Here is a 24,048-nt window from a genome sequence, read left to right on the forward strand (position 1 = left end):
AAATATAAAATCGAAAATGATAAAGATCATGGAAGAAAAAAAGGGAAAACGCTAGGAGCCCTAAAACATGGCATAAACAGAATATGAACCATAAGTAACAATGAACAAGCACCAGAATAGAGACTAGATAACTGGGAGCTCCTAAAAATCAAACACTTATGCTCATCAAAAGACTTCACCAAAAGGGTGAAAAGACAACCTACAGACTTGGAAAAAATTTTTGGCTACGACAAATCCAATCAGCATCTAATCTCTAAAATCTACATGATACTGCAAAACCTCAACAACAAAGAGACAAATAACTCAATTAAAAAATGGGCAAAGCATATGAACAGGCACTTCACCAAAGAAGATATTCAGGCAGCTAACAGGCACATGAAGAAATGCTCAGGATCATTAACCATTAGAGAAATGCAAATCAAAAGTACAATGAGATACCATCTTACCCCAACAAGGCTAGCATTAATCCAAAAAACCCAAAATAATAAACGCTGGAGAGATTGTGGAGAGGTCTGGAACACTTATACACTGTTGCTGAGAATGTTAAATGGCACAACCTCTTTGGAAATTGATTTGGCGCTTCCTTAAAAAGCTAGAAATAGAAGCACCACACGATCCAGCAATCCCGCTCCTGGGAATATATCCTAGAGAAATAAGAGCCATCACACAAACAGATGTATGCACATCCATGTTCATTGCAGCACTGTTCACAGTAGCAAAAGGATGCAAATAACCTAAATGCCCATTAACGGATGAAAGGATAAACAAAATGTGGTACAAACAATGGAATACTTCTCAGCCAGTAAGAGAAATGAAGTCTTGAAACATAATACAAAATGGATGGAACTTGAAGACATTATGCTGAGTTAAATAAGTCAGTAACAAAATGACAAATACTGTATGACTTCACTTACATAAAAAGAAAAGAAAAAGCAAATATATAGAGAACAAAGTTTATTAGTGGTTACCAGGGGCATGAGGGAGGGGGAAAGGGGAGATTATAGCTTATGGAGTACTGAGTTTCGGTTTACAGTGATGGAAAAATTATATTGATTAAGGGTAGGGTTGCACAGCTGATTATTTTAAGTGCTGTCAATAAGCTGTGCACCTGTAAAAAGTTGCATTGGCAAAAGTTGTGAGAGATATATTCACGACAATGACAAAACAAAAACAAAAACAGTAGCTGCTGAGGCTGTTTAGGTACAACCAAACACCTCATGGGATTTGGTTCCTTGGTTTGGAGGTTTAGGGTCATGGTTTCATGGAACATTCCAGGTAATTGGCCTAATAATGTGTTTAGTGCTTCTGTTCTACCTCCTAGTTTGCTGAGTAGTGTCTGAGGTCTTAAAAGCTTGCAAGTGGCCATCCAAGGCACAACACTTGGTCTCTATTTGCCTGTAGCAACAGAGGAAGAAGAGAGTCAGAAATAGGAGGAAATGGAATGAGTGGCTAATTACCTCCATGAACAACTGCCTCCTCTGCCATGAGACCAGAAGAGCTGGATGGTGCCCAGCTACTGTTATTGAACATTTTGATCAAAATTCTACAGAAGAGTCCTGATAAAGAGGGAGAAAATGCAGAATTTCAAATTTTCTTGAAGTCCAGATATCCTGGAGTCTAAAATTATTGCCCAGAAATAATCTTTAAACCTTAAATCAAAAATATCCCCTGAAGTCTTCTTAAAACCAAACAACAGTTTAGCTTAACTAGTAAAGATCCATATTTGTGCCCATTCAAAGGAAATAGGGCATACAATATTTGTCCTTTCGTTACTGACATATTTCACTCAGCATAATGTTTTCAAGCATCATCCATATTGTAGCAGAATGCCAAAATTATTGAATAGTACCATTAATATCACACGCAAGTAAAATTTTGCTGACGATCATTCAAAAGCGGTTGCAGCAGTACATCAACAGGGAACTGCCAGAAATTCAAGCCAAATTCAGAAGAGAATGTGCAACAAGGGATATCACTGCTGATGTCAAACGGATGTTAGCTGAAAGCAGAGAATACCAGAAAGACGTTTACCTATGCAAAGGCATTCGATTGTGTGGATGGTAACAAATGATGTATAACATTGCAAAGAATGGGAATTCCAGAACACTTAATTGTGCTCACACAGAACCTGTACTTAGACCAAGAGGCAGTCGTTTGAACAGAACAAGGGGATCCTGAGTGGTTTAAAATCAGGAAAGGTGTGCATCAGGGTTGTATTCTTTCACCATACTTATTCAATCTGTATGCTGAGCAAATAATCTGAGAATCTGGACTATTTGAAGAACATGGCATCAGGACTGGAGGAAGACTCACTAACAACCTGTGATATGCAGATGACACAACCTTGCTTGCTGAAGGTGAAGAGGACTTGAAGCACTTACTGATGAAGATGAGACCACAGCCTTCAGTGTGGATTACACCTCAACACAAAGACAACAAAAATCCTCACAACTGGAAAAATAAGCAACATCACGATAAATGGAAAAAAGATTGAAGTTCTCAAGGATTTCTTTTTACTCGGATCTACAATCAACGCCCATGGAAGCAGCAGTCAAGAAATCAAATGACATACTGCATTGCGCAAATCTGCTGCAAAAGACCTCTTTAAAATGTTAAAAAGCAAAGATGTCAGTTTGAGGATTAAGGTGCACCTGACCCAAGCCATGGTGTTTTCCAGTCACCTCACATGCATGTAAAAGCTGAAAAATGAATAAGGAAGACTGAAGAAAAATTGATGCCTTTGAATTACGGTATTGGTGAAGAACACTGAATATACCATGGACTGCCAGAAGAGCAAACAAATCTGTCTTGGAAGAAGTACAGCCAGAATGCTCCTTAGAAGTAAAGAAGGAAAGACTTTGTCTCCCATACTTTGGACATGCTATCAGGAGGGACCAGTGCCTAGAGAAGGACATCATGCTTGATAAAGTAGAAGGTCAGCGAAAGAGAAGAAGACCCTCAATGAGAGGGACTGACACAGTGGCCGCAACAATGGGCTCAAGCACACTGACAACTGTGAAGATGGTGCAGGACCAGGCAATGTTTCATTTTGTTGTATATAGGGTCACTATGAGTTGAAACCAACTTGATGGCACCTAACAAGAAGTAAAGAAATGTCTTCAGTAAGCGTTATGCTCTTTTAAGATCTATCAATATGGGATCAAAGTGATAACAGCAACTCAAAACATTAGATAGGAACCTTAGGACACAGTGAGTTCATGTTAATGGTGGTATAACAACCCAGAAAAGGAGGGGGAGAAAGATTGCACAACTTAAAAATGTCATCAGTATCACTGAATTGTACATGTAGAAACTTGAATCAGTGTATGTTGTTGCTGCGTGTATTCTCAAAAACAACAACAACAAAATAAATTAGTAAAACAAACAAACAAAAAACTTCCAACTTCATTTGTGTCTTCAATACTTTGTTTACTTGGTTTATCAGTTAAACTACATAAGGTCAGGGACCGTGTCTGTTTTGTTTATTGCTGTTTTCCAGTGCCTATCACAGTCTGACGCATGATAGGTATTTAAGACATATTTAAAGAAAGAATATGAAGCAATGATTTCAAACCTTTACCTCTTTCAAGACCCCATCTCACCATTTTTCTCCTTTTGTTCATCAAACTCCTTAGGAAAAAATACTGCTCTCACCAGGCAGAACTCCTTCAACTCCCTACAAACATAAATTTCTGCATCAACAGCTATACTAGAGTCCATCTCCTCTAGTCTTCTAAAGACCTTTCTTCCATCAATTACCTCATTTATTTACAGTATCTTCAAACTTTCCATTTCATTATTTTCATCTAGCATTTAAGTGTGTTCAACTCTACCTTTTTAAAAAAATTACCTTTCCTTCAACCTCTAGCTAACAGTCTTCAATACACTGTCTCTATTTCTTCACTTCTCATTCATTCCTAACCCACCTCAATCTAGTTTCTGCCCTAACCATGCCACTAAAGCCACTCTTTCTAGACACTAATTATTTCCTAATTGCCCACTATGTTTTCCCACTAAAGTCTTATCATGCTCCTTTCTTCTCGTTTAGAGTCCTCTACTTTTGCTTGACCTTACTTTGTCCTCTACTCTTGTAATTCTATGGTTTCTTCAGTGAGCTCATCCATGACCATGGTTTGTTTCAATTATATGTTTCAAATATGTAATGTCTTCAAAATCTCCTTTTCTAGCCTAGCACTGATAGAATCTAGACCAAAATATAAAGTTGATCATTTCCAACTAAATTTAAGTATTTCATCTCATCACATCCAAATCTCTACTTATCAACTTCCCCACAAAAACCTGTTCCTCTAAATAGTCTCAGTTTTGGTAGGTTTCTCCTTAACTTTCCTAATTCTTGGGAAAGTATAGTCCACTGGTTTTCATCAAAGTCAGAAGGGAAAGGGTCACTGGGGTAGGGGTAGAGTGAGACTCTGGTGGATTCGAACTGCTGACCTTTGTGGTTAGCAGCTGTAGCTCTTAACCACTGCACCACCAGGGCTCCTATGTATAACTAGCTAGGATTTATTTGTGTTCACTTTCACAAGAATTTTTGTTTTGAACAAAGAGTTCCATATCTAAACAAATTTGAAAAGCAATGGTTCAGTCTTTATTTTGTTAACTATTAAGACTTCTATATTTTTCTCACCTTTCTGTGTTATCTTTGAGATAAACAAATACAACCAAACCAAACAAATATTTATGAATCACTTACTACTTGCCAGACATTGTGCTGTGTTATTTTTCAGTGTTTTCATTTAGGTTTTATAACAATCATGTGGTAGATATTATGGCTACTGTTTTACAGATAAACTGATCATGTATTATGCAGTTATTTTTCCTTTCTTTTCCACTTCCTTTCCTTTTCTCATTGTAAGGTTGTATATATAGCAAAACTGGAATTGAAATGCAGTCTTTTTTGATTCATGGAATGAAGAATTATATAAAGTTCCCATATTCAATTCTAAAAAACTTTAAGCTTTAAGGTCACATAAAGTAAGGTTCCTCATTCCTTCAACCCATGATACTATTATTTAAGCATTTAAGTAATATTTTCTTAAGTTTTTCTTAAAAATAAAACTATATTTCTCCTACCTTTAAAACAATTTTGCTTTACTATTACTATATTTCATATTGTGTGCTTTGTCTAATTCTGTTACAATAGTATACAATAATTATATTTGCACTGCACTTTGAAAGTGTGTCTCATATATATTATCCAATTTGAACTTCACAACTCTATAAGGTAGATGTGTAAGGTATCATTACCTCCATGTAATGAGCACTCAAAAAGATAAACTGGTTTGCCCACAGCCAAAAAGTTACCAAATAAATGACCTAAATCCAGGTCTCCTGACACCAAATTCATTCCGTGTTCTACCATACTGCTCTTTGACTCTTTAACACATTTTGAGTCTTTTTCTGGTAATGTTGATGTGCTGTATGGAGCTATTCATTTTCTTTGCCAATGTTTCTTATGATGAATGACATCCACTTGTGAGATGGCTAGGGTTGTAAAAATAATTTTTCTCTATGTAAGCCTAACTAGTTTACATGCAAACGGAGATTAATTTGCCCTCACCTTCATTCAACTGAACTAGCTGGGTGTCTCATGCTGCCTTAAATTACATGGCTGGCCAAAAGAATCAACACGTGGTCTATTTATGACCTACTATTTAAAAAGGTTATACCATATGTAAAAAATAAGCAAACAAAAATGGAGATACATTTTATTAGTCAGATTAAAAATGGTATAAGTGTGCCTTGATGATAACAGGTATTCAGTAAACTTGCTGAATTAATGAATGATTCAGAGCCTGTTATCTCAGCTCAAGGTTTTATCTGTAATTAGGGTGACCATGTCATCTAAACAGAGACACTTCTGAGAGTGAAAGAGGCAGCTATTAATTAAACCTCATAACAGGTATAAACTAGGACTGTCCCAGGCAAACCAGGAACTACGGTAACCCTCTCTAAAAATCTCTTCAAATACCTTAATTTCATTCTTAAAGAAGTAAAATCACATTTAACTTAAACAATTCAAGCAAGTATAGAAAAAAAATTAATGAGGATGCTAATAATAATGAAAGATACAGAAAGCACAATTTCTAAATAAAAATTTCTTACCATATTTTTTATGGTAACTTTACCCAAATGCCTATCAAAACGAGATACTTCTATAATCATAAAATATTTTCTCATGCATACTTCCCAGAAATCAAGAAACTAAATGACAATAAGTAAACAATAAGACTGTACCGTCTTTTAATGGCACAAAGCCCAAATTGGGGAACAACACGGGCTTTTAAGGGTTAAAATAAAACAGCAGCACTCTGTAGTAATGCTGAGAATTGGGGCGAGCAGAAGAGCATTTACAGTGGATTACTAAGCTTCCCAATTCACCAAAGAGGTAAAGTCCAGCAATATAAAACTCCTTTGTAGCTAACTAAAAATACATTGTCAGTGGATTTGTCCAGTTTTATGTATAAGCAATACTTCTTTCACCTGAACTAATACTAGTAGTCATATAAGCCCCTTATTGCCATGTGCTGCATTTTTTTTGCTAATCTTCAAGGATTTAGCTTCTTTGCCACATACCTCAGGGCACCAACTGATAAAGCTCTAACTCTCCATTTTTCCAGGACACCAGCAGTGCGGCCTTGCAAAAAATGAAAATCGCTGAAGAGACTTAAAGGGGAAATTTATTTTTAAAATCCTGTCTTGAAGCAAAGAGGTGGATTTTTAAAAAGCTTATCTATAAAGAATCAGTTTAAATTTAAATTCTATCTTGGAACTCTTTCATGCATTCCAGCTTTAAAGTTTATCTTTTGACAGGGACTTTCTGAAAAGGTAATGGGCAGCAGCTTTGTCAATATAATCTGTTCAAGTTTTCTTTTTTCTTTTTTAATGCTAAACTTCTTTCATTAAAAAAAATTTATATATATACATATATATGTACATGCACATGTATGTGTGTATGTGTACTAGATAGGGTGGCAACAAATCCTCATGAGTTCAGATTCCCATCTATAGTAATATGTCAGAGAAAAACCCTTGACAGTACTGATGAAATGCCAAATTTAATAATCTAATATTTTGGATGCTGATAACTAGTAACTATCTTGTTGTCTTAGTAATTAAGGTCTTTATATTATTTCCATTTAGAAATACAGTCTAACTAAACACTGATAAACTGTTTAAAATATTAACAAGGCAGTCATAAGATCTATGGTTGTGGTTCAATGAAACAACTGGTATTCAGCATGGACAACTGAATAGAACTCAGACTTTCATTAAATTTTAGTTCATTCATATAAAGACTTGAAAATAGCCTTTTGTAAACTTCTACAAATTCAAAACATAATCATTTAAACATTAAGTTACTGATTTCTTCTTGGAGCAGACAGTTGTAAGAAACAGGAAGGGAATATTGCCTCCCGTTTATAGGGTTATTTAGTTATTGAAAACCCTTCATTTCACTAGTTAATTATGTTAGCCGATGAGAAAAGAACAAAAATGAGAGGATACTACTTTAAATAGAAGAGAAAAAGATGAAAACCTTTTGTTAAAGGCACAAACCAATAAGATTATTTATCATTCTCTGAAGAACAAACTGTTTAAATTCAAGAAAAGATCATTCAAGGTTAAAACCTAAGGGTTTTAAAGAAACATTAAAATTTTTAATTGTTCTGATTACTAGTCATTAAAGCTTTGAGGACTCTATTTCTTGTTCTTTAAAATATGGCAGTTGAATAGATGATCTCTAAGGTCTCTTAGGTGAAGATCAAAGACTATAACCTTCAGTATGGATTGCACCCCAACATAAAGAAACAAAAATCCTCATAACTGGGCCAATAAGCAACATCATGATAAATGGAGAAAAAAATGACATTGTCAAGGATTTAATTTTACTTGGATCCACAATCAATGCCCATGGAAGCAGCAGTCAGGAAATCAAACAACGTATTGCATTGGGCAAATCTGCTGCAAAAGACCCCTTTAAAGTGTTAAAAAAGCAAAGATGTCAGTTTGAGCACTAAGGTGTGCCTGCCCCAAGCCATGGTGTTTTCAATCATATGCATGTGAAAGCTGGACAATGAATAAGGAAGATGGAAGAAGAACTGATGCCTTTGAATTACGGTGCTGGCGAAGAATACTGAGTATACCAAGGACTGCCAGAAGAACGAACAAGTTTGTTTTGGCAGAAATACAGCCAGAGTGCTCCATGAAGTGAGGATGGAGAGACCGCGTCTCACGTACTTTGGACATGTTATCAGGAGGGACCGGTCCCTGGAGAAGGACATCATGCTTGGTAAAGTAGAGGGTCAGCGAAAGAGAGGAAGATCCTTGACGAGATGGATTGACACAGTGGTTGCATCAGTTAGCTCAAACCTAACAACGATTGTGTGGATGGCGCAGGATCAGGCAGCGTTTCGTTCTCTTGTACATAGGGTCCCTATCAGTAGGAACTGACTGGACGGCGTTTAACAACAACAACAAGGTCTCTTCACAAATAATAAAATTCTATAAAATCACGATGCCACCTCATCCTATAGTGTTAAAGCCACTCTTTCCCCTCTCACTAGCATTTGACTACTTAGATGCACCAAAGCAGACTGCAGTGACTATCCTGAGAAGGTAGTTTCGTGTAGTAAAGAACAGAGGCTTCAGTCACACAAACCAGGGTCAAATCGTAACTCTTCCACTCATTAGCTTGGGTAAGTTACTTAATCTTTCCGTGCCACAGTTTTCTCAGGTGTGAAATAGGAATAACAATACCAATCCCTCGGAGCTGTTAGGAGGACTAAATAATTAAATTTGGGCAGGCCTGACACTTGTATGTACTCAATAACTGGCATTTGCTAATATCATTTATAATCTAGGTTAGTTCATTCAATAGGTAATGTTAGCTCAACTAAAGCAATTCATCAATTAGTAGGATGAAAATCTTAGGAATCCTTTATAGAATTTATGAGCTTTCCATTATAAACAACTCTCAATTATCCATGAGATGATTATCAACATTATTGGTTATTTATAAGAAAGCTCTGAATTGTCATAGTCATCTACTCATCTTAATTAAATTACTCCTTCTCACTTATTATTTTCTATGAGAAGGCAGAAGAGAAGGCTTTTAAGTCAAAATATTCCCAAAGAAGGTATAAAACTGCTGTTTTTAAGCCGAGACAAATCATATTTTATAATGATGCTGACCCTTCCCAGTATTAGACAGGAGGAAGGAGAATGAGGGAAGGAAGCAAAGGGTTAGAGAGGTTGGCAAATAACTAGTAGGTAGCAGAGCTGGATTTAAATCTAGGTTGCTTTGATTGCCAAATCCCACGTTCTTTGTGGGCTGGCACTTGTCCTACTTATCTATAGATCGCGATGTCATCATCATTTTTTTTTTTTTTTGGTAAAACTCTATTGCGCCTTCCCAGATCATACTCAAGTAAGAGTATAAAGACAAATTCCCAAGTTTGACAGATGGATTTTGGCTGACCTTCTATTTAAGATTATAGGTACAACTATCCAATTCCACAAATATAAGTAACAGCAAATTTTGTTATTTATTTTTTCACAATGATCTTGCCTCCAAAGAACATTTAAAATGTCAAGATTAAATTTTAATTAAAGAAGGCCTGTACTTCATCTAAACCCCAAAGATCCATGGTTTGAAATAAATTAATTTTATAATATATACCCTGACTCACATACACAAAAATTTTAATATAATTTTTAAACTGTTTTTAATTGTACCAACTGTTCGGTATACCACTGCTAAAGCTATTATGGCTATGTTTGTGACCGGTCAACATACTTGCTATTGACATGTTTTTAATAAAATAGTTAATTTGGTCCTATTTTAAACAGGAGACAGACCAGACTCTTAACTAATGCATATTATTGCCCATAAAGGGGAACTAAAAGATTGTACATAAATCACCATACTTTGGATCATTATCACTATCAGCAAGATAATTTTACCTTCCAATCGTGCATCACTGAGCCAGATGCCTCGTATACATTATTTCACTTAATCCATTTTTAACTTAATGTAGAAAATTATGATGGTTAAGAATATCAATTATAGCATTTGATGGCCTGGGTTGCAATTCTGGCTCTTATTCAATTACTTACTAGCTGTGTCACCTTGGGCAAGTTTATGAATCTCTCTAAGCCTCAGTTTCTCATCATAAAGTGATATTATAATATCTACTTTATATGGTTGTGGTGAAGAATTAAATTTATACAAAGTGCTTAGCACAATGTTTAGTGTATAGTAATTACTCAGTAAGTGTTAACTATTACTGTTTTGTTGTTTTTAGTATTTTTATCATTATCCCTACTTTACAGATGAAGTATGTAAGGATTAAAGCAGCTAAAAAACTTGTCCGGGATCTTACCCTAGATCTATTGGATTCCAAAGCTCAAAGCTCCTTCTACCTACTATGCAGATTCTCATTTAACTAACAGTATCTTTAATGGTTCTTGGTATTGATAAATGTGGATATGGCTGGTAAAAACTTTATACGCAGGTAAAATAAATGTGGATAGTTCTTTAAAAACAAACAAAAAAACCTGGACACCAATGTTCACTGCAGCACTACTCACAATAGCCAAAACATGGAAACAAAAGAAATGTCCATCAACAGATAAATGGATAAACAAAATCTGGTATATACATACAATGGAATATTACTCAGTCATAAAGAGAAATGAAGTTCTGATACACGCCACAATAAGAAAAAACCTTGAAAACATTATGCTGAGTGAAATAAGTCAATCACAGAAGGACAAGTACCATATGAATTCATTTATATGAAATAGGCAAGGTATAGAAGCCAAAGTTTATTCGTGGTAACCAGGGGTGGGAAGAAGGGGGAAGGGTGAGTTTTTCTTAACCAAAAACCAAAACCGTTGCCATTGAGTCAATCCTGACTCATAGCGACCTTACAGGACAAAGTAGAACTGCCCCACAGGGTTTCCAAGGAGCAGCTGGTGGATTTGAACTACTGACTTTTTGGTTAACAGTTGTAGCTCTTAACCACTGCACCACCAGGGCTCCGAGTTTTTGTTTAGGGATGAGGACTTACTGCCATGGAGTCGGTTCCGACTCATAGCAACCCTACAGGACAGAGTTGAACTGCCCCATAGGGTTCCTAAGGCTATAAATCTTTATAGAAGCAGACTACCACATCTTTCTCCTGCAGAGCAGCTGATGGATTTGAACCACTGATCATTTGGCTAGCAGCCAAGCGCTTAACCACTGCACAACCAGGGCTCCTTCAAGGGGCACTTGGTTTCTGTTAATGGTGGTGAAATAATTCAAAAAAGGATAGTGATAATGGCTACACAACATGAAGAATACAATCAATGTCACTTAATAATACTTGTAAAAATGGTTGAACTGGCAAATGTTTTGTTGTATATATTTTTACCACAAGGAAAATAAATAAACAAAAAAACACATGTTCTTGCTTGCCAATCTGGGTCAATGTCCCTGAGAGTTGTCCCTATGAGCTGGTCAGGATGAGAAGAAAGAATGAGTTCACGGCCCTCATCCTTTTGACTAAAAACATGCTTCTTGGGGCAGCTTAGACATACCTCCTTTTCACTGACCTTTGTAGCCTCACTTCTGTGGATATGTAAAATAATTCTTATACCATATGTAACCTCATTTCAGGTATACTTTCACTTACTCATATGGCTTGATGGTTAGGAGGATTAAGTGCGGTTGAAAAAGGAGAAGTCTTAAGGTAAGTTAATATTCCAATTTCTACTCCTTATCACTGGCATTTCCACAGGTTGTACTAGCTTTTTATCCTTTCCTATCTGTATAAAGGGCTAAAATTTAAAAGAATGCCAAGGAAGCAGAAATAATTTTTAAAAACTCTAACAATAGCTGACTCACACTGTCACACATAGGTTAGCTAGTATGGTCCAATGAAATAGTAAACTCTAGATTTCTACATTTTATGTGTTTTTCTACATTATGGGTTGATTCAAAATGGAATAATAACACTCACCACCACTACCATCTCCATTTACTGAACGTTTACTTATGTGCCAGATGCAGTACTAAGCACTTTTCATGTTATCACATTTAATCCTCCTGTAAATAACTTGTCCGATTTTACCCAGTTAAAACAGTCAGGATTTGAAATCAGGTCTAACTGCACAGATAATACTGTCTATTATTTTTTTAAGGCCTTATAAGATAGCTGACTTTTATAAATTTTTATCTTTTGTCATTTATTAGATTCATAAACTATCAAAACTGATACAAGGATTTGTAATCCTCTGTTAGGTGAAATGTGTGTTGCTAACGTAAGCTTTTGCCTCAAACCAGGATAGTTTGAGGTACTTTTCTTCTTAAAAGTTAGGCAGATGCTAAAGAAAGGCATGGACTGCTTGTTACAAATCTAATCTCATGGGCTTTATTCAAATTCATAATGGTCATTGAAACAACGCCATTGCCTTTCCAAAGTTAAGATGGTGATGAAAGCAACAGTATCTTGTTTGATTTACTGAGAGCTCAGCTGCCAAATTAATAAGTACATGACCGATAAATAGATTAATTGCTGTCAGGAAAGATTCCCTGTCAATAAAAATTTCAAAATGCAAACAATATCTGCAGGATAAGTGACTTTGGCTCTTGCTAGTTGTGATCTTGATCGTGGACAAGTAACTCTCTCAGGCTCAGTTTCTCATCCATAAAATGTTGATGATAATACCTGCAGGACCTATGTCACAGGTGTGCTAGGGGCATAAAATAATATATGTGTAAGTGCTTTTAAAACCTGTCAAGTACTATATAAAAAATATAACAATGATAAAATAATTTTAAAAATGGAAATAAAGGTTGGACTTCTGTGTCCTGTTAACTTGCAGTTGTCCAGCTATGAACAGCAGAATTTTCATTCTCCAGGTTTATATTTTAGAGTAGCCAAGGAGCGCAAAGAAAGAATGAAGTTAGGTGGAAGAGTGAGAGAGCACTGCCACCATTGCTGTCAGCTAAACTCATTTTTCTAGGTAAGTCTGAAGCTTAAAAAATATTGTGAAATTATTGGTAGGTCAATAAAAGTGACCTACATACCTGCTGTAGGTCAAATAGATCATATTTTTTGTGGGGAAAAATTACTGGGTATTATTTGGTAGCTAACCTCAAAGATGATTGCTTCCAGAGGGCAGGCAAAAGGTCTCTGAGGATCTCTTTGTATGGCACCATAAATACCTAGATACTTTTTAAGAAAGTTTAAAAGAAACTTTCCAAACCAATCAATCAACCACATATTCCAAAGAATTGTGGACTAAGGAGCACAGCCATAAAAGTAGAGGTCACATTCTGTGTCCAAAGGATTGAGGTTCTAGTTTCTACAAAACTGCAGGTCACATATCAGTTTCTCTAGCAGGTTTATATGAAAGCCTGGTTTATTTACACTGTAAAATATTTGTGCTATATGGATTCATTTTCTGCCCACCCACCAGGCTTCCAGATCAGCCTAGATACTCAGAAACTTGACCCAATCTTATTGAGGCAGAAAATGGAAGGAGTAAGACGTGCTACAGAAACTACTGTAGACAACCATAACCTTAAAACCAAAAAACCAAACCCGTTGCCGTCGAGTCGATTCCGACTCATGGCGACCCTATAAGGCAGAGTAGAACTGCCCCATAGAGTTTCCAAGGAGCGCCTGGTGGGTTCGAACTGCTGACCTTTTGGTTAGCAGCCATAGCATTTAACCACTACACTACCAGGGTTTCTACCATAACCTTAAATACTTGCAAAAATGGCTCACCAAAAAGAAAAACTAGTCAGTACTACCTTGCTAGGAGCTCTGATGTGCAGTGGTTAAGAGCTACAGCTGCAAACCAAAAGGTCAGCAGTTCAAATCCACCAGCCACTCCTTGGAAACCCTACGGGGCAGTTCTACTCCATCCTATAGGGTCACTATGAGTCAGAATCGACTGGATGGCAATGGGTTTTTTTTAGTACTTTGCTAGCCTCTTAAAATAGTGCCAGAGTTTTGCACGCTTTTAGAAAAATGGATGCCGTTTTTTTCAGGTATCTAATACTTGGGTACAAAACATTATCTCGTGGACTTGATAATTAAAAAAATATTATTCACAGTTTAAGATGGTATTTTTTAAAAAACTGCCAGAGATTAGTATGGTTAGCAGAGGTGTATAGTCTGTGATTAGGTTCCTCTTAGGGTATGAATTTTGAACATTTTCCAGTGTACAGGGGAGGGAAGATACTTGATTACAAGTTTATAGGTTTTAGAATTATAATTAAATTTTGTAACCTCATCACAAACATATTTCCAGTAAAGTTATGGGTAATTTACACCCAAAATACAGATATAATTGCTGGCTTTGTTTACCTGTATTTTTCAATAGGACTTTGCTCAGATAGTGCTGAAAATGAAAACTGCTTACTTTTTCATGCTTGTGTTTCTCCTTTTCTTTTTCTTTCTTCTCTCTCTCTCTTTTCTCTTTTTCCCTTTCCTTCTCTTTCTTCTCCTTTTCCTTCTCTTTCTCTTTCTTTTTCTTCTTCTCCTTTTTGTCTTTTTTCCTTTCTTTCTCCTTAGGTTTCTCTTTTTCTTCAAACAATTTTTCAGGAAGCATTGGCGACAAAGAAGGTAACATTGACGGGATCCTCACTGCAGCAGCAGGGCTGAATAAGGGCAAAGCCATTTCTTTCGGAGGCAATACTAAAGGAGCTGGTGGAGCTTTCATCTTATCTTCTCTACCTTTATCTTTAGCTTTTTCTTTTTCTCTCTTCTCTTTATCTTTTTTGCCTTTTTCTCTGTCTTTCTTTTTATCTTTATGCTTCTCTTTTTCTTTTCTCACAATTCCATCTTTCAATCTCACTTTTGGATCCACATCTTCAAACTCTTTTATTTTAAATTTATAGGGATCTGAATCTTCATCTTTAAGAAATTCCTTCCATGGATACTTTGTTTCCTTGCTGGTTTCCTTCTCTTTCTCTTTCACTTTATCCTTCTCTTTACTTTTTTCCTTGCTTTTGTCTTTTTCCCTCTCCTTATCTCTCTGCTTTTCTTTCTTTTTCATTTTAGTTTTCAGTTCTTTTTTCAACTTCTTCTTTACTTCTATTGATGAAGGCAGTTTGGTTTTCTCCTCATACACCTTGTGAAGAGGTTCAGGGGTGGGAGGAGAAACTGAGGGAGAAGAGAAATACGGAAAATTGGGAGGTATATTTGAAGGTGTTCCCATTTTTGCTTTACGTACAACCTCATCAATTGAGGCATCCATTGTCCATGAATTATCAGAACTTGAAGTTCCACCTGAAAGAGGCAAAGGAGTGGATCCTGACTTGGTGAAATTGTTTGAGGAAGTGGAAGCTTTTGGAGTAGTACACTCTGGACCTGAAATTCTCTTAGGGCTTGTAAAAATGTCTCCTTCAGATTCTGATCCAGAAGAAAATTCAAAAGGATCTGGCTCTCGTTCAGCACAAGCTCGTGCAATCACAGCATCAATAGAGTCATCAATTGTTTTATCTGTTACAACAGCCTTTTTTGGCTGATTTTCATTGTTCAGTTTCCCAGCATCAGGGGGCGTTTGTGTTTGTTTTACCTGGATAATCTCTTTATTGATTTTTTCACTAATTGTAGTTGAAGGAGTCCTATTTGGTGTTTCAGGTTTGATAGGTGCTTGGGAAATGTGAGTCGTTACTTTGGGACTCTTGGGGCTTTTGGGGCTCTTAGAACGTCCAGGTGATTTCTTTTCTTTGGATATAGTTTTAGGTGACCGAATAGGACTTCCCATCATTGCTGGTGACTGAGTAGTTTTAGGTGACTTAGTCTTCTGTCCTGGAGAAGTAGTTTTAGTCTTTGCTTTAGCTGTAAATGACTTTGTTTCTAATGGTTTTGCAGTTGGTATTTGTGACTTTGCAACTGGAGCCAACATAGGTGGCTCTGGAGATGGAGGTGCTAGGTCTGTATTGTCCTGTACATGGACTGGAGAAAGCATTGGTGGAATCTTTTGAGTATTTATTGAGCTGAGTGGCTCTCGAGCTTCCAGTAACACTACATCTAGGGTATCCCCCTTAGTACTTAATAGTCGTGGTCGCTTCATGGCAGGCATTTCTTCAGCTTCAGGGCTATCCAACGGTCTCTTACCCAAGAAATTCTCATCATTAATAATTTCCTCCTCCTCCAATTCATCATCTTCTTCCAAGGGAACCTGCATGGCTTCTGCTGATGTGCCCCCATCTGTAGGCACCTGTTCTTCTTCTTCCTCTGTTAATGGAAGAGAAAAGAAGTATTATTGGAATAGAACAAAACTTCATAAACAAAAACAATGCTTTACACAAGATTTCTAACAAAGAAAGGTAATTACTGACAGTGTTTAAAGGGTAAATCAGGCAGGGTGCAAGATCAACACATAAAAATCAATTGGATTCTTCTACACTAACAAAGAGAACTCTGAAAAGGAAATCAGGAAAACAATACAATTTATAATATCCCCCCAAAGATAAAATACTTAGGAATAAACCTAACCAGGGATGTAAAAGACTTCATACAAAGAAAACTAGAAAACACTACAGCAATAAACCAAAAGAGATCTACATAAATGGAAAAACATACCATGATCATGAACAGGAATACTTAACATAGTGAAAACATCAATACCACCCAAAGCAATCTATAGATATAATGCAATCCCGATCTAAATCCCATCAGCATTCTTTAATAAGATGGAAAAACTAATTACCAATTTTATAGGGAAAGAAAAGATGCCCCGGAAAAGCAAAGCACTACTGAAGAGAACAAAGTAGAAAGCCTCACATTTCCTAATCTCAGAATCTACTATCTAGCCATGGTAGTCAGAACAACCTGGTACTGGTACAATGACAGACACATAGAGCAATGGAACAGAATAGAGAACAAGAAGTAAATCCATCCACCTATGGACAGTTGATATTTGACAAAGGGCTGAAATCCATTAAATGAGGAAGAGATAGTTTGTTTAATAAATGGTGCTGGCAAAACTGGATATCCATTTGCATAAAAATGAAACAGGATCCATACTTCATACCATACACAAAAATCAACTCAAGATGGATCAAAGATCTAAATCTAAAACCTAAAACTATAAAAATCATGGAAGAAAAAAATACGGGCAAACCTAGTGGCCCTAATTTATGGCATAAATAGACTATCAAACATAACTAAAAATGCATAAACAGCAGAAGATAAACTAGATGACTGGGACCTCGTAAAAATTAAACACTTATGTGCATTAAAAGACTTCTCCAAAAGAGTAAAAAGAGAACCTACAGACTGGTAAAAAGTTTTTGGCAACGACATACTGACAAGGGATTAATCTCTAAAATTTATGGAAAAACTGCAACACCTCAACAACAAAAAGACAAACAACCCAATTAAAAAATGGGCAAAGGACATGAACAGACACTTTACCAAAGAAGACATTCAGGTAGCCAACAAATACATGAAGAGTTGCTCACGATCATTAGAGATCATTAGACGATGCAAATCAAAACAATGAGATGTCACCCCACCCCGGCAATAATGGCAATGATCAAAAAAACAAAAAGCAACAAATAGTGGTGAGGGTGTGGGGAGACTGGAACTCTCATACACTGCTGGTGGGAATGAAAAATGTTACAACCACTGTGGAGAACTATATGGTGCTTCCTTAAAAGGTTAGAAATAGAAATACCATATGACTCAGCAATCCCACTACTAGGTATACATCCTAGAGAAATAAGCACTGTAACATGAAAAGATACATGCACGCCCATGTTCACTACAGCATTATTCACAATAACAAAAAGATGGAAACAATCTAAGTGCCCATCAACAGATGAATGGATAAACAAACTATGGTACATACACACAATGGAATACTATGTTAAAGAATAATGATGAGTCCACGAAACACCTCACAACATGGATGAACCTGAAACACATGACGTTGAGTGAAATAAGTCAATCACAAATATTGTATGAGATCACTATTATAAAAAAATCAAGAAAAGGTTTACACACAGAAAGAAACATTCTTTGATGGTTACCAGGGATAGGAGGGGGAGGGAGGGGAAATCACTAACTAGATAGTAGATATGTATTAACTTGGGTGAAGGGAAAGACAGTACACAATATGGGGGAGGTCAGCACAACGTGATCAAGGCAAAGGGAGACACAAAGAGGTATGCAAGAGTAAAAGGCAACAACAGTAAATACTGTTACATACATAATCCTGTAATAACAGTAATAACAAACAATAAATTACGAGTGGATACATACGTAGATATGTAAGCTGAAAAGGTGTGGGATGGCGTATGTGAGTGCACCCATGAGCATATATAGGTTTGGCAGAGGACAAGTCTACATAGATATTTGTATGTGCTGCAAATATATCCATGTATATAGCAGAGCACATAGTGGGCACAGTTATGAAAACTTCCTAGCCATAACCAAACATCTCAAAGGACACAGTCATTGGGCTTGAGGGCTTAGGATAATAATCTTGGAGAACATCTAGGTCAATTGCCTAAATGTAACATAACATAGTCCATAAAGACAATGTTTTACATTCTACTTTGGTGAGTAGCAACTGGAATCTTAAAAGCTTGTGAGTGGCATCTAAGATACAACCATTGATCTCTTCTTGTGCAGAGCGAAGAGTGAAGAAAATCAAAGTCTCAAGGAAACAAGTCCAAAGGACTAATGGACCACACAAACCACAGCCTCCACTAGCCTGAGATCAGAAAAACTAGATGGTGCCTGGCTACCAACACCAACCACTCTGATTGGGATCACAGTAGAAGGTCCTGGACGGAGTGGGAGAAAAATGTAGAACAAAACTCAAATTCATAAAAAAGACCAGACTTACTGGTCTGATAGAGACAGATAGAACCCCCGAGATTATCGCCCTTAGACAGCCTTCAAACTTGGAACTGAACTCACCCCTGGAGATCATCTTTCAGACAAACAACAGACAGACCTATAAAGTGAACAATAACACCCATGAAGAAGGTGCTCCTCAGAACAATCAACCACACCAGCCCAAACGGGCAGTATGTGCCCAAAAACAAAGTTCAGAAGGCAGGAAAGGGCAGGAAAGATGGGTGAATAGAAACAGGGAACTCAGGGAGGAAGTGGGTAGACTATCATTGCATTGAGGGGATTGCAACTAATGTCATGAAACAAAATGTGTATAAACTGTTGAATGGGAAAAAAATTTGCTCTGTAAACTTTCACCCAAACCACAATATAAAATGTTCAAACTAAATAAATAAAATAAAATATACCAGTCTAATATACAGGGGGAAAACAAAAAATGAGTAAAGCAGTTTAAGTTTTCTAGGGTCTTCCAAAATTGTATGCCATCAATTCTTTTAAGAGTGGAAATCAGTGACAGCAGATGCACAAACTGATTATTTTCATCTCAAGTGGTCTGGTCCTACCTTCAGGATCTGGAGTTTGCTAAGTATTGCTGGTTTGTCTTCTCCTGCTTCCTTGATTAATTTTTTTCTTAACCTGAGGTAAATACTTTCTCTACCTCCCTGCCCTACCATCCCTCAAAACCTCTGGAGATGGGTTATTATATGATTACTGTCCTCAAAAATGATAGAAAGGCACGTATTTTTTTAGGATGTTTGTAACAAAATTTTACTTCTTGGAGTTTGGAAAATACAGGTCCCCAACCTGGACCCAATTCACGTACTACTATGTTTTCTATTTTGCTTGCTTGATGTCAGCCACTCTGAGAAGCAGTATGGTTCAATGGAATACATATTGGTTTAAGCATTAGAAAAATAGTATTTTAGTTAGAGTTCTGGTACTATGAACAATAGGCCCTGGGCAATCTCTTAAGCTCTTTGAGACTGTTTCCTGACCTTTTAAAAGGAACTAATGTCACTTGCCCTGCCTATATGACTGAGTTGTTGTAAAATCAGATTATTTCATTCTACACATACTAATTAAGCATATACCATGCGTAATGCACAACGATAGAGGCTGAAAGAGCTACTGGAATAAATCAGAAATCAATCATGACCTAAAAAGGTTACAGTTCAGCAGGGGAAATAATATCTGCATATAGCACATAGAAAGTGATGAGTGTCATACCGTAGATAAAGTGTTAACAGCAGTTCAAAGGAGAAACAGGTTACTGCCAATGTCAAGAGTCTGGAGGAAGACTTCACTAATTATGTGGCATTTGGGACATTTGAAGATTGAGAGTGGTGAAATGCAGGATGAAGGAAAAGATGACAAAGAGATGGGGATGGAACACAGGAAGTGTTTAAGAACTAGAGAATCACTTAATTTAGCTGGAAAGTAGGGTGCAAGATGGGCAGTAGTAGAAAGAAAGTTTAGTAAAAAAAGTTGCATCCAGATACTAGATGCAAGTTTTCAATTCCAGGAAAAGGAACATGGTCTTTATGCTACTGGTAGTTTAGATACAGTGAAGAGTTTTAGACAAGGGGGAAAAGTGTCTGAGGTATGTGTTAGGAAAATTATTCTGGCAGGAACATATATGATAGAGGGGAAGTAACAGATACTAAAGGAGAGGAGACAAGTTAGGGGTTACTAAAATGATGTAGATAAGAGGCAATAAAGATCTGAACTAAAACAGTGGTAATAAATAAGCAGTAGATGTAAATGATACTTTGAAAACAGAATGGGTAGAACCTGATAAACAATTGAGTTTAAGAGTCAAAGAAGAACTCAAACACAATTTCAAGGCTTTGAGCCCTAGTGAGTGATAAATGCAGCTAACAGAAACAGGAAATAAAAAAAATAGAGATGAAAGATGATTCATTAGCTGAACTCCTAGACGGTAATATCTAGCAGGCTGTTAAAATATGAAGACAGGTCAGGGTGAGAGACATATCTTTGTTGAGATAATGGAAATCACAATAATGGATATGAAAAACAAACAAACAAATGAAAAAACAAACCCATTGCCGTTGAACTGCCCCATAGGCTTTCCAAGGAGCAGCTGGTGGATTCTAACTGCTGACCTTTTGGTCAGTGCCTGAGCTCTTAACCACCGTGCCACCAGGGCTCCAATGAATATTAGCAAGGGGAAAATAAGAGATGGTCAGGGACAGCTATTCGAAGAATACCGATATATAAGAGACGAAGAAGAGAAGCTAAAGAAATGCATGGAGGATCAGGAGACACCAAAAAGATCAAGGGAGTAAGAATTTTAAAGAGGAAACTTGGTGAACAAAATCAAACGCTTAAAAGGTTCAAGGAAAATGAAGGCTAAGAGCAGAAGTCACTGTGCAAAAGCATTAAGGAGTGAATAGACAGGAAATGAATGAGGTAATGTATATGAGAGCACTTTGTAAGCTATAAAAAAAAATACAAATTTAGACATAATTATTGTTAATGTTACCTCGATAAAGATCCTATCATCTACCCAGTTACTCCAATCAGAAACATGAAAGTAATTTTAGACTACTACTTTCCCATCTTTTCCCATAACCAGATTGTGAACACAAGCTTTCTACTACATGTCCTTTATCATGCTTTTCCCACTGCTATTGTCTTAGTTCAAATCCTCAGCATTTCTTCGCTGTTCTACTGCAATTAGTCTCTCCCCAGTTGCATCTTTTTCCGAACCACCACCCACACTACCTTACAGTGATCTTCTGAAAATGCAAATCTGAGTATGTGGTTCCCTATCTTAAAAACCTCTTCCTGGTCCCTACGGTAGTAGTTTGAAAAAGGTGTTCCTTGGAGCCAGAGGAGTTTTGTGGAACCCTTTCTGAGGTTACTGAAGGATAACAACTGGGTTCCCTATTGTCTATTAAATGGAACAGTTACCCCTACGTTTATCTGTTTTACATGCTGAGCTACCACAAAAACTTTTGTTGTGAGGTTAAAATATATTTGAAAACCTCTTTTCTAAAATACAGAAATTCACTTTCCCCAGTATGACCTATGAGGTGGTCTATCACTCAGTTCAGTAATTAACCTCATCTTTCACAGTGAGCCCCTTAGGGCTCTACTCATTCCAGCCACGCTAATTTATGTGCAGTTCCTCAAATATACAGTGTTGTATTATACTTCTGTGCCTCTGAACATGCAACTCCCTTTGCCTGGAATGTCTGTTCTCCTGACCCTTTGGTGACTATCTCTTCTATGGCTCCAATCAAATTTGACCTCATCTGTGACACTTTTCCTTAGCAACTAGAAATTACCACTCCTCTCTCTGTAATCTACCACATCCTGCTTATACATGTGTCACAGCAGCATTTTATTGCACTTGTTTGTTTATATGGCTGCGTTCCAAGTAGAGTGGAGGTTCTTGGAGGACAAGAACCCAATATTATTCATCTTTATAGTCTCAAGGTTTAGCACAGTTCATGGTTAACAAGAGGTACTCAAATAATGTACATTGGATTTATCAATGAATATAATAAATGATATTTGATTATGGTTTTCAAAACATACCAAAAGCGACTTTGGTTCAATTGGGTAAAGAGGTTTGATAATCAGTCACTATTTTTCCCTCTCCCAAACTAAGCTTAATCCTTAAAAGACCAGATCAGTACAAAATGATATCCTGGACCAGGGGTCTGCAAACTACAGCTTGAGGCCCAAATCTGCGTCATAGCTTGTTTTTGTATGGCGTCTATAAGAATAGTTTTTATATTATTAAATGGCTGTGGAAAAGAAACCAAAAGAAAAATATTTTGTGGCATGTGAAATTTAAATGAAATTTCAATTTCAGTATCCATAAATAAAGTTTTGTTGGAACACAGCCACACCCACTCATTTATATGTCTATGGCTACTTTCACACTACAACGGCAGAGCTGAGTAACTGCAACAAAGAAAGCCTAGAATGTTTACCATCTGGACCTTTGTAGTTCTTCTAACTCTGGAGGCTAATCTGGTTCTAAATTAGTTTTGAGAGTGTGTGTCCAGGGAAACCGCTCTAAAATAAGCAGTCCCTATAACCTGGACTGGAGGCTCCCCTCTCAGGACTACTAGTAAGATAGTTCTATGTCTTCCAAAGGTAAAGCCTATTTAATAGCTAGAACAACTTGAGAATTTGGGTTTTCTCTACAGTGTGTTTGAGACAGTCTTATTTCACTAGGGTGCAATTCTATCAGACTGGAAATGACAAGATGATGACCAGGCAGGCATTTGAACTGAAGGACGTATATAATGCTTGGTTAGGAAAAAATGTAATACTTTCCTGCAAATACGTTAGAAATTATAGTGGCTCATTTTGAATTTGGGGCAAGTAACTCATAACATTATAAAAAAAAATTAATGGTGGTTGTTTAAGTTAAAACACACACACACGCACACACACACAAAGATTGATTCAAAGTAGGGCTACACAGCTAGGAGAAGTTATTCTGTTTTTGTTGTTGGTTTTGTTTTTTATCATTTACTTTTACTTTTTATTTCAAGTCCCTGATGCCAACTTGTATTCATCTAGAGGCTTTCCTTAGTTTAAAGGAATATAAATGAATTAAAAAATTAAACTATTACAATCATTGATTTTAGGAATAACTTAAAAATGCAAATGTTTTTAAAAAAGATTTTTTTAAAGAACCAACAGAGGTTTCTTATTTTTATTAGTTTAATTTACAATTTCTTTTCCACTGTTGCAGATTTTATAAGCTTCAATTAGCAGCATCAAAATTAAAATGAACAAACACTTAACTTTGCTAGGAGAGAAAGCCTTAAACTTTTCATAAGAACAGGAAAAGTATAAAGATACTTAAAATAATTTTTAAATTATAAAGTATTGGCTATATACCAGAGAATACAAGTAATGTACATGTAAGTTATAACACATAATAATAAATAAATACCTATGAAACAATTACTTAAGAAATAAAACTGCCAACATCATTGAAGTTCCTTTGGCTCCTTTCTGATTTCATCTTCTGCCTTTTCTACTTCCCTTCCCGCAAGGTAATTACTATCCTGGTATTTTTACCTATCATTCCCTTGTTTCCTTCATAGTTTTACCATAGTTGTATGCAGTTTGCTTGTTTTTAAGCTTTATATAAGTGGTATCATACTAT

General features: G+C 36.5%; 1 protein-coding gene across 2 annotated transcripts in view; it reads right to left on the reverse strand.

The window, feature by feature from the left end:
• Positions 1-24,048, reverse strand: part of TAF3 (TATA-box binding protein associated factor 3) — a 245,199-nt gene that overhangs the window by 52,234 nt on the left and 168,917 nt on the right. For both annotated transcript variants that reach the window (XM_004379700.2, XM_023734388.1), the window contains exon 3: positions 14,437-16,259. In XM_004379700.2, the coding sequence (XP_004379757.1) occupies positions 14,437-16,259 (1,823 nt within the window). The remainder of the gene's footprint in view (positions 1-14,436; positions 16,260-24,048) is intronic.

Source organism: Trichechus manatus, unplaced genomic scaffold, assembly GCF_000243295.1.
Source record: "Trichechus manatus latirostris isolate Lorelei unplaced genomic scaffold, TriManLat1.0 scaffold00067, whole genome shotgun sequence".
Lineage (NCBI taxonomy): Eukaryota > Metazoa > Chordata > Mammalia > Sirenia > Trichechidae > Trichechus > Trichechus manatus.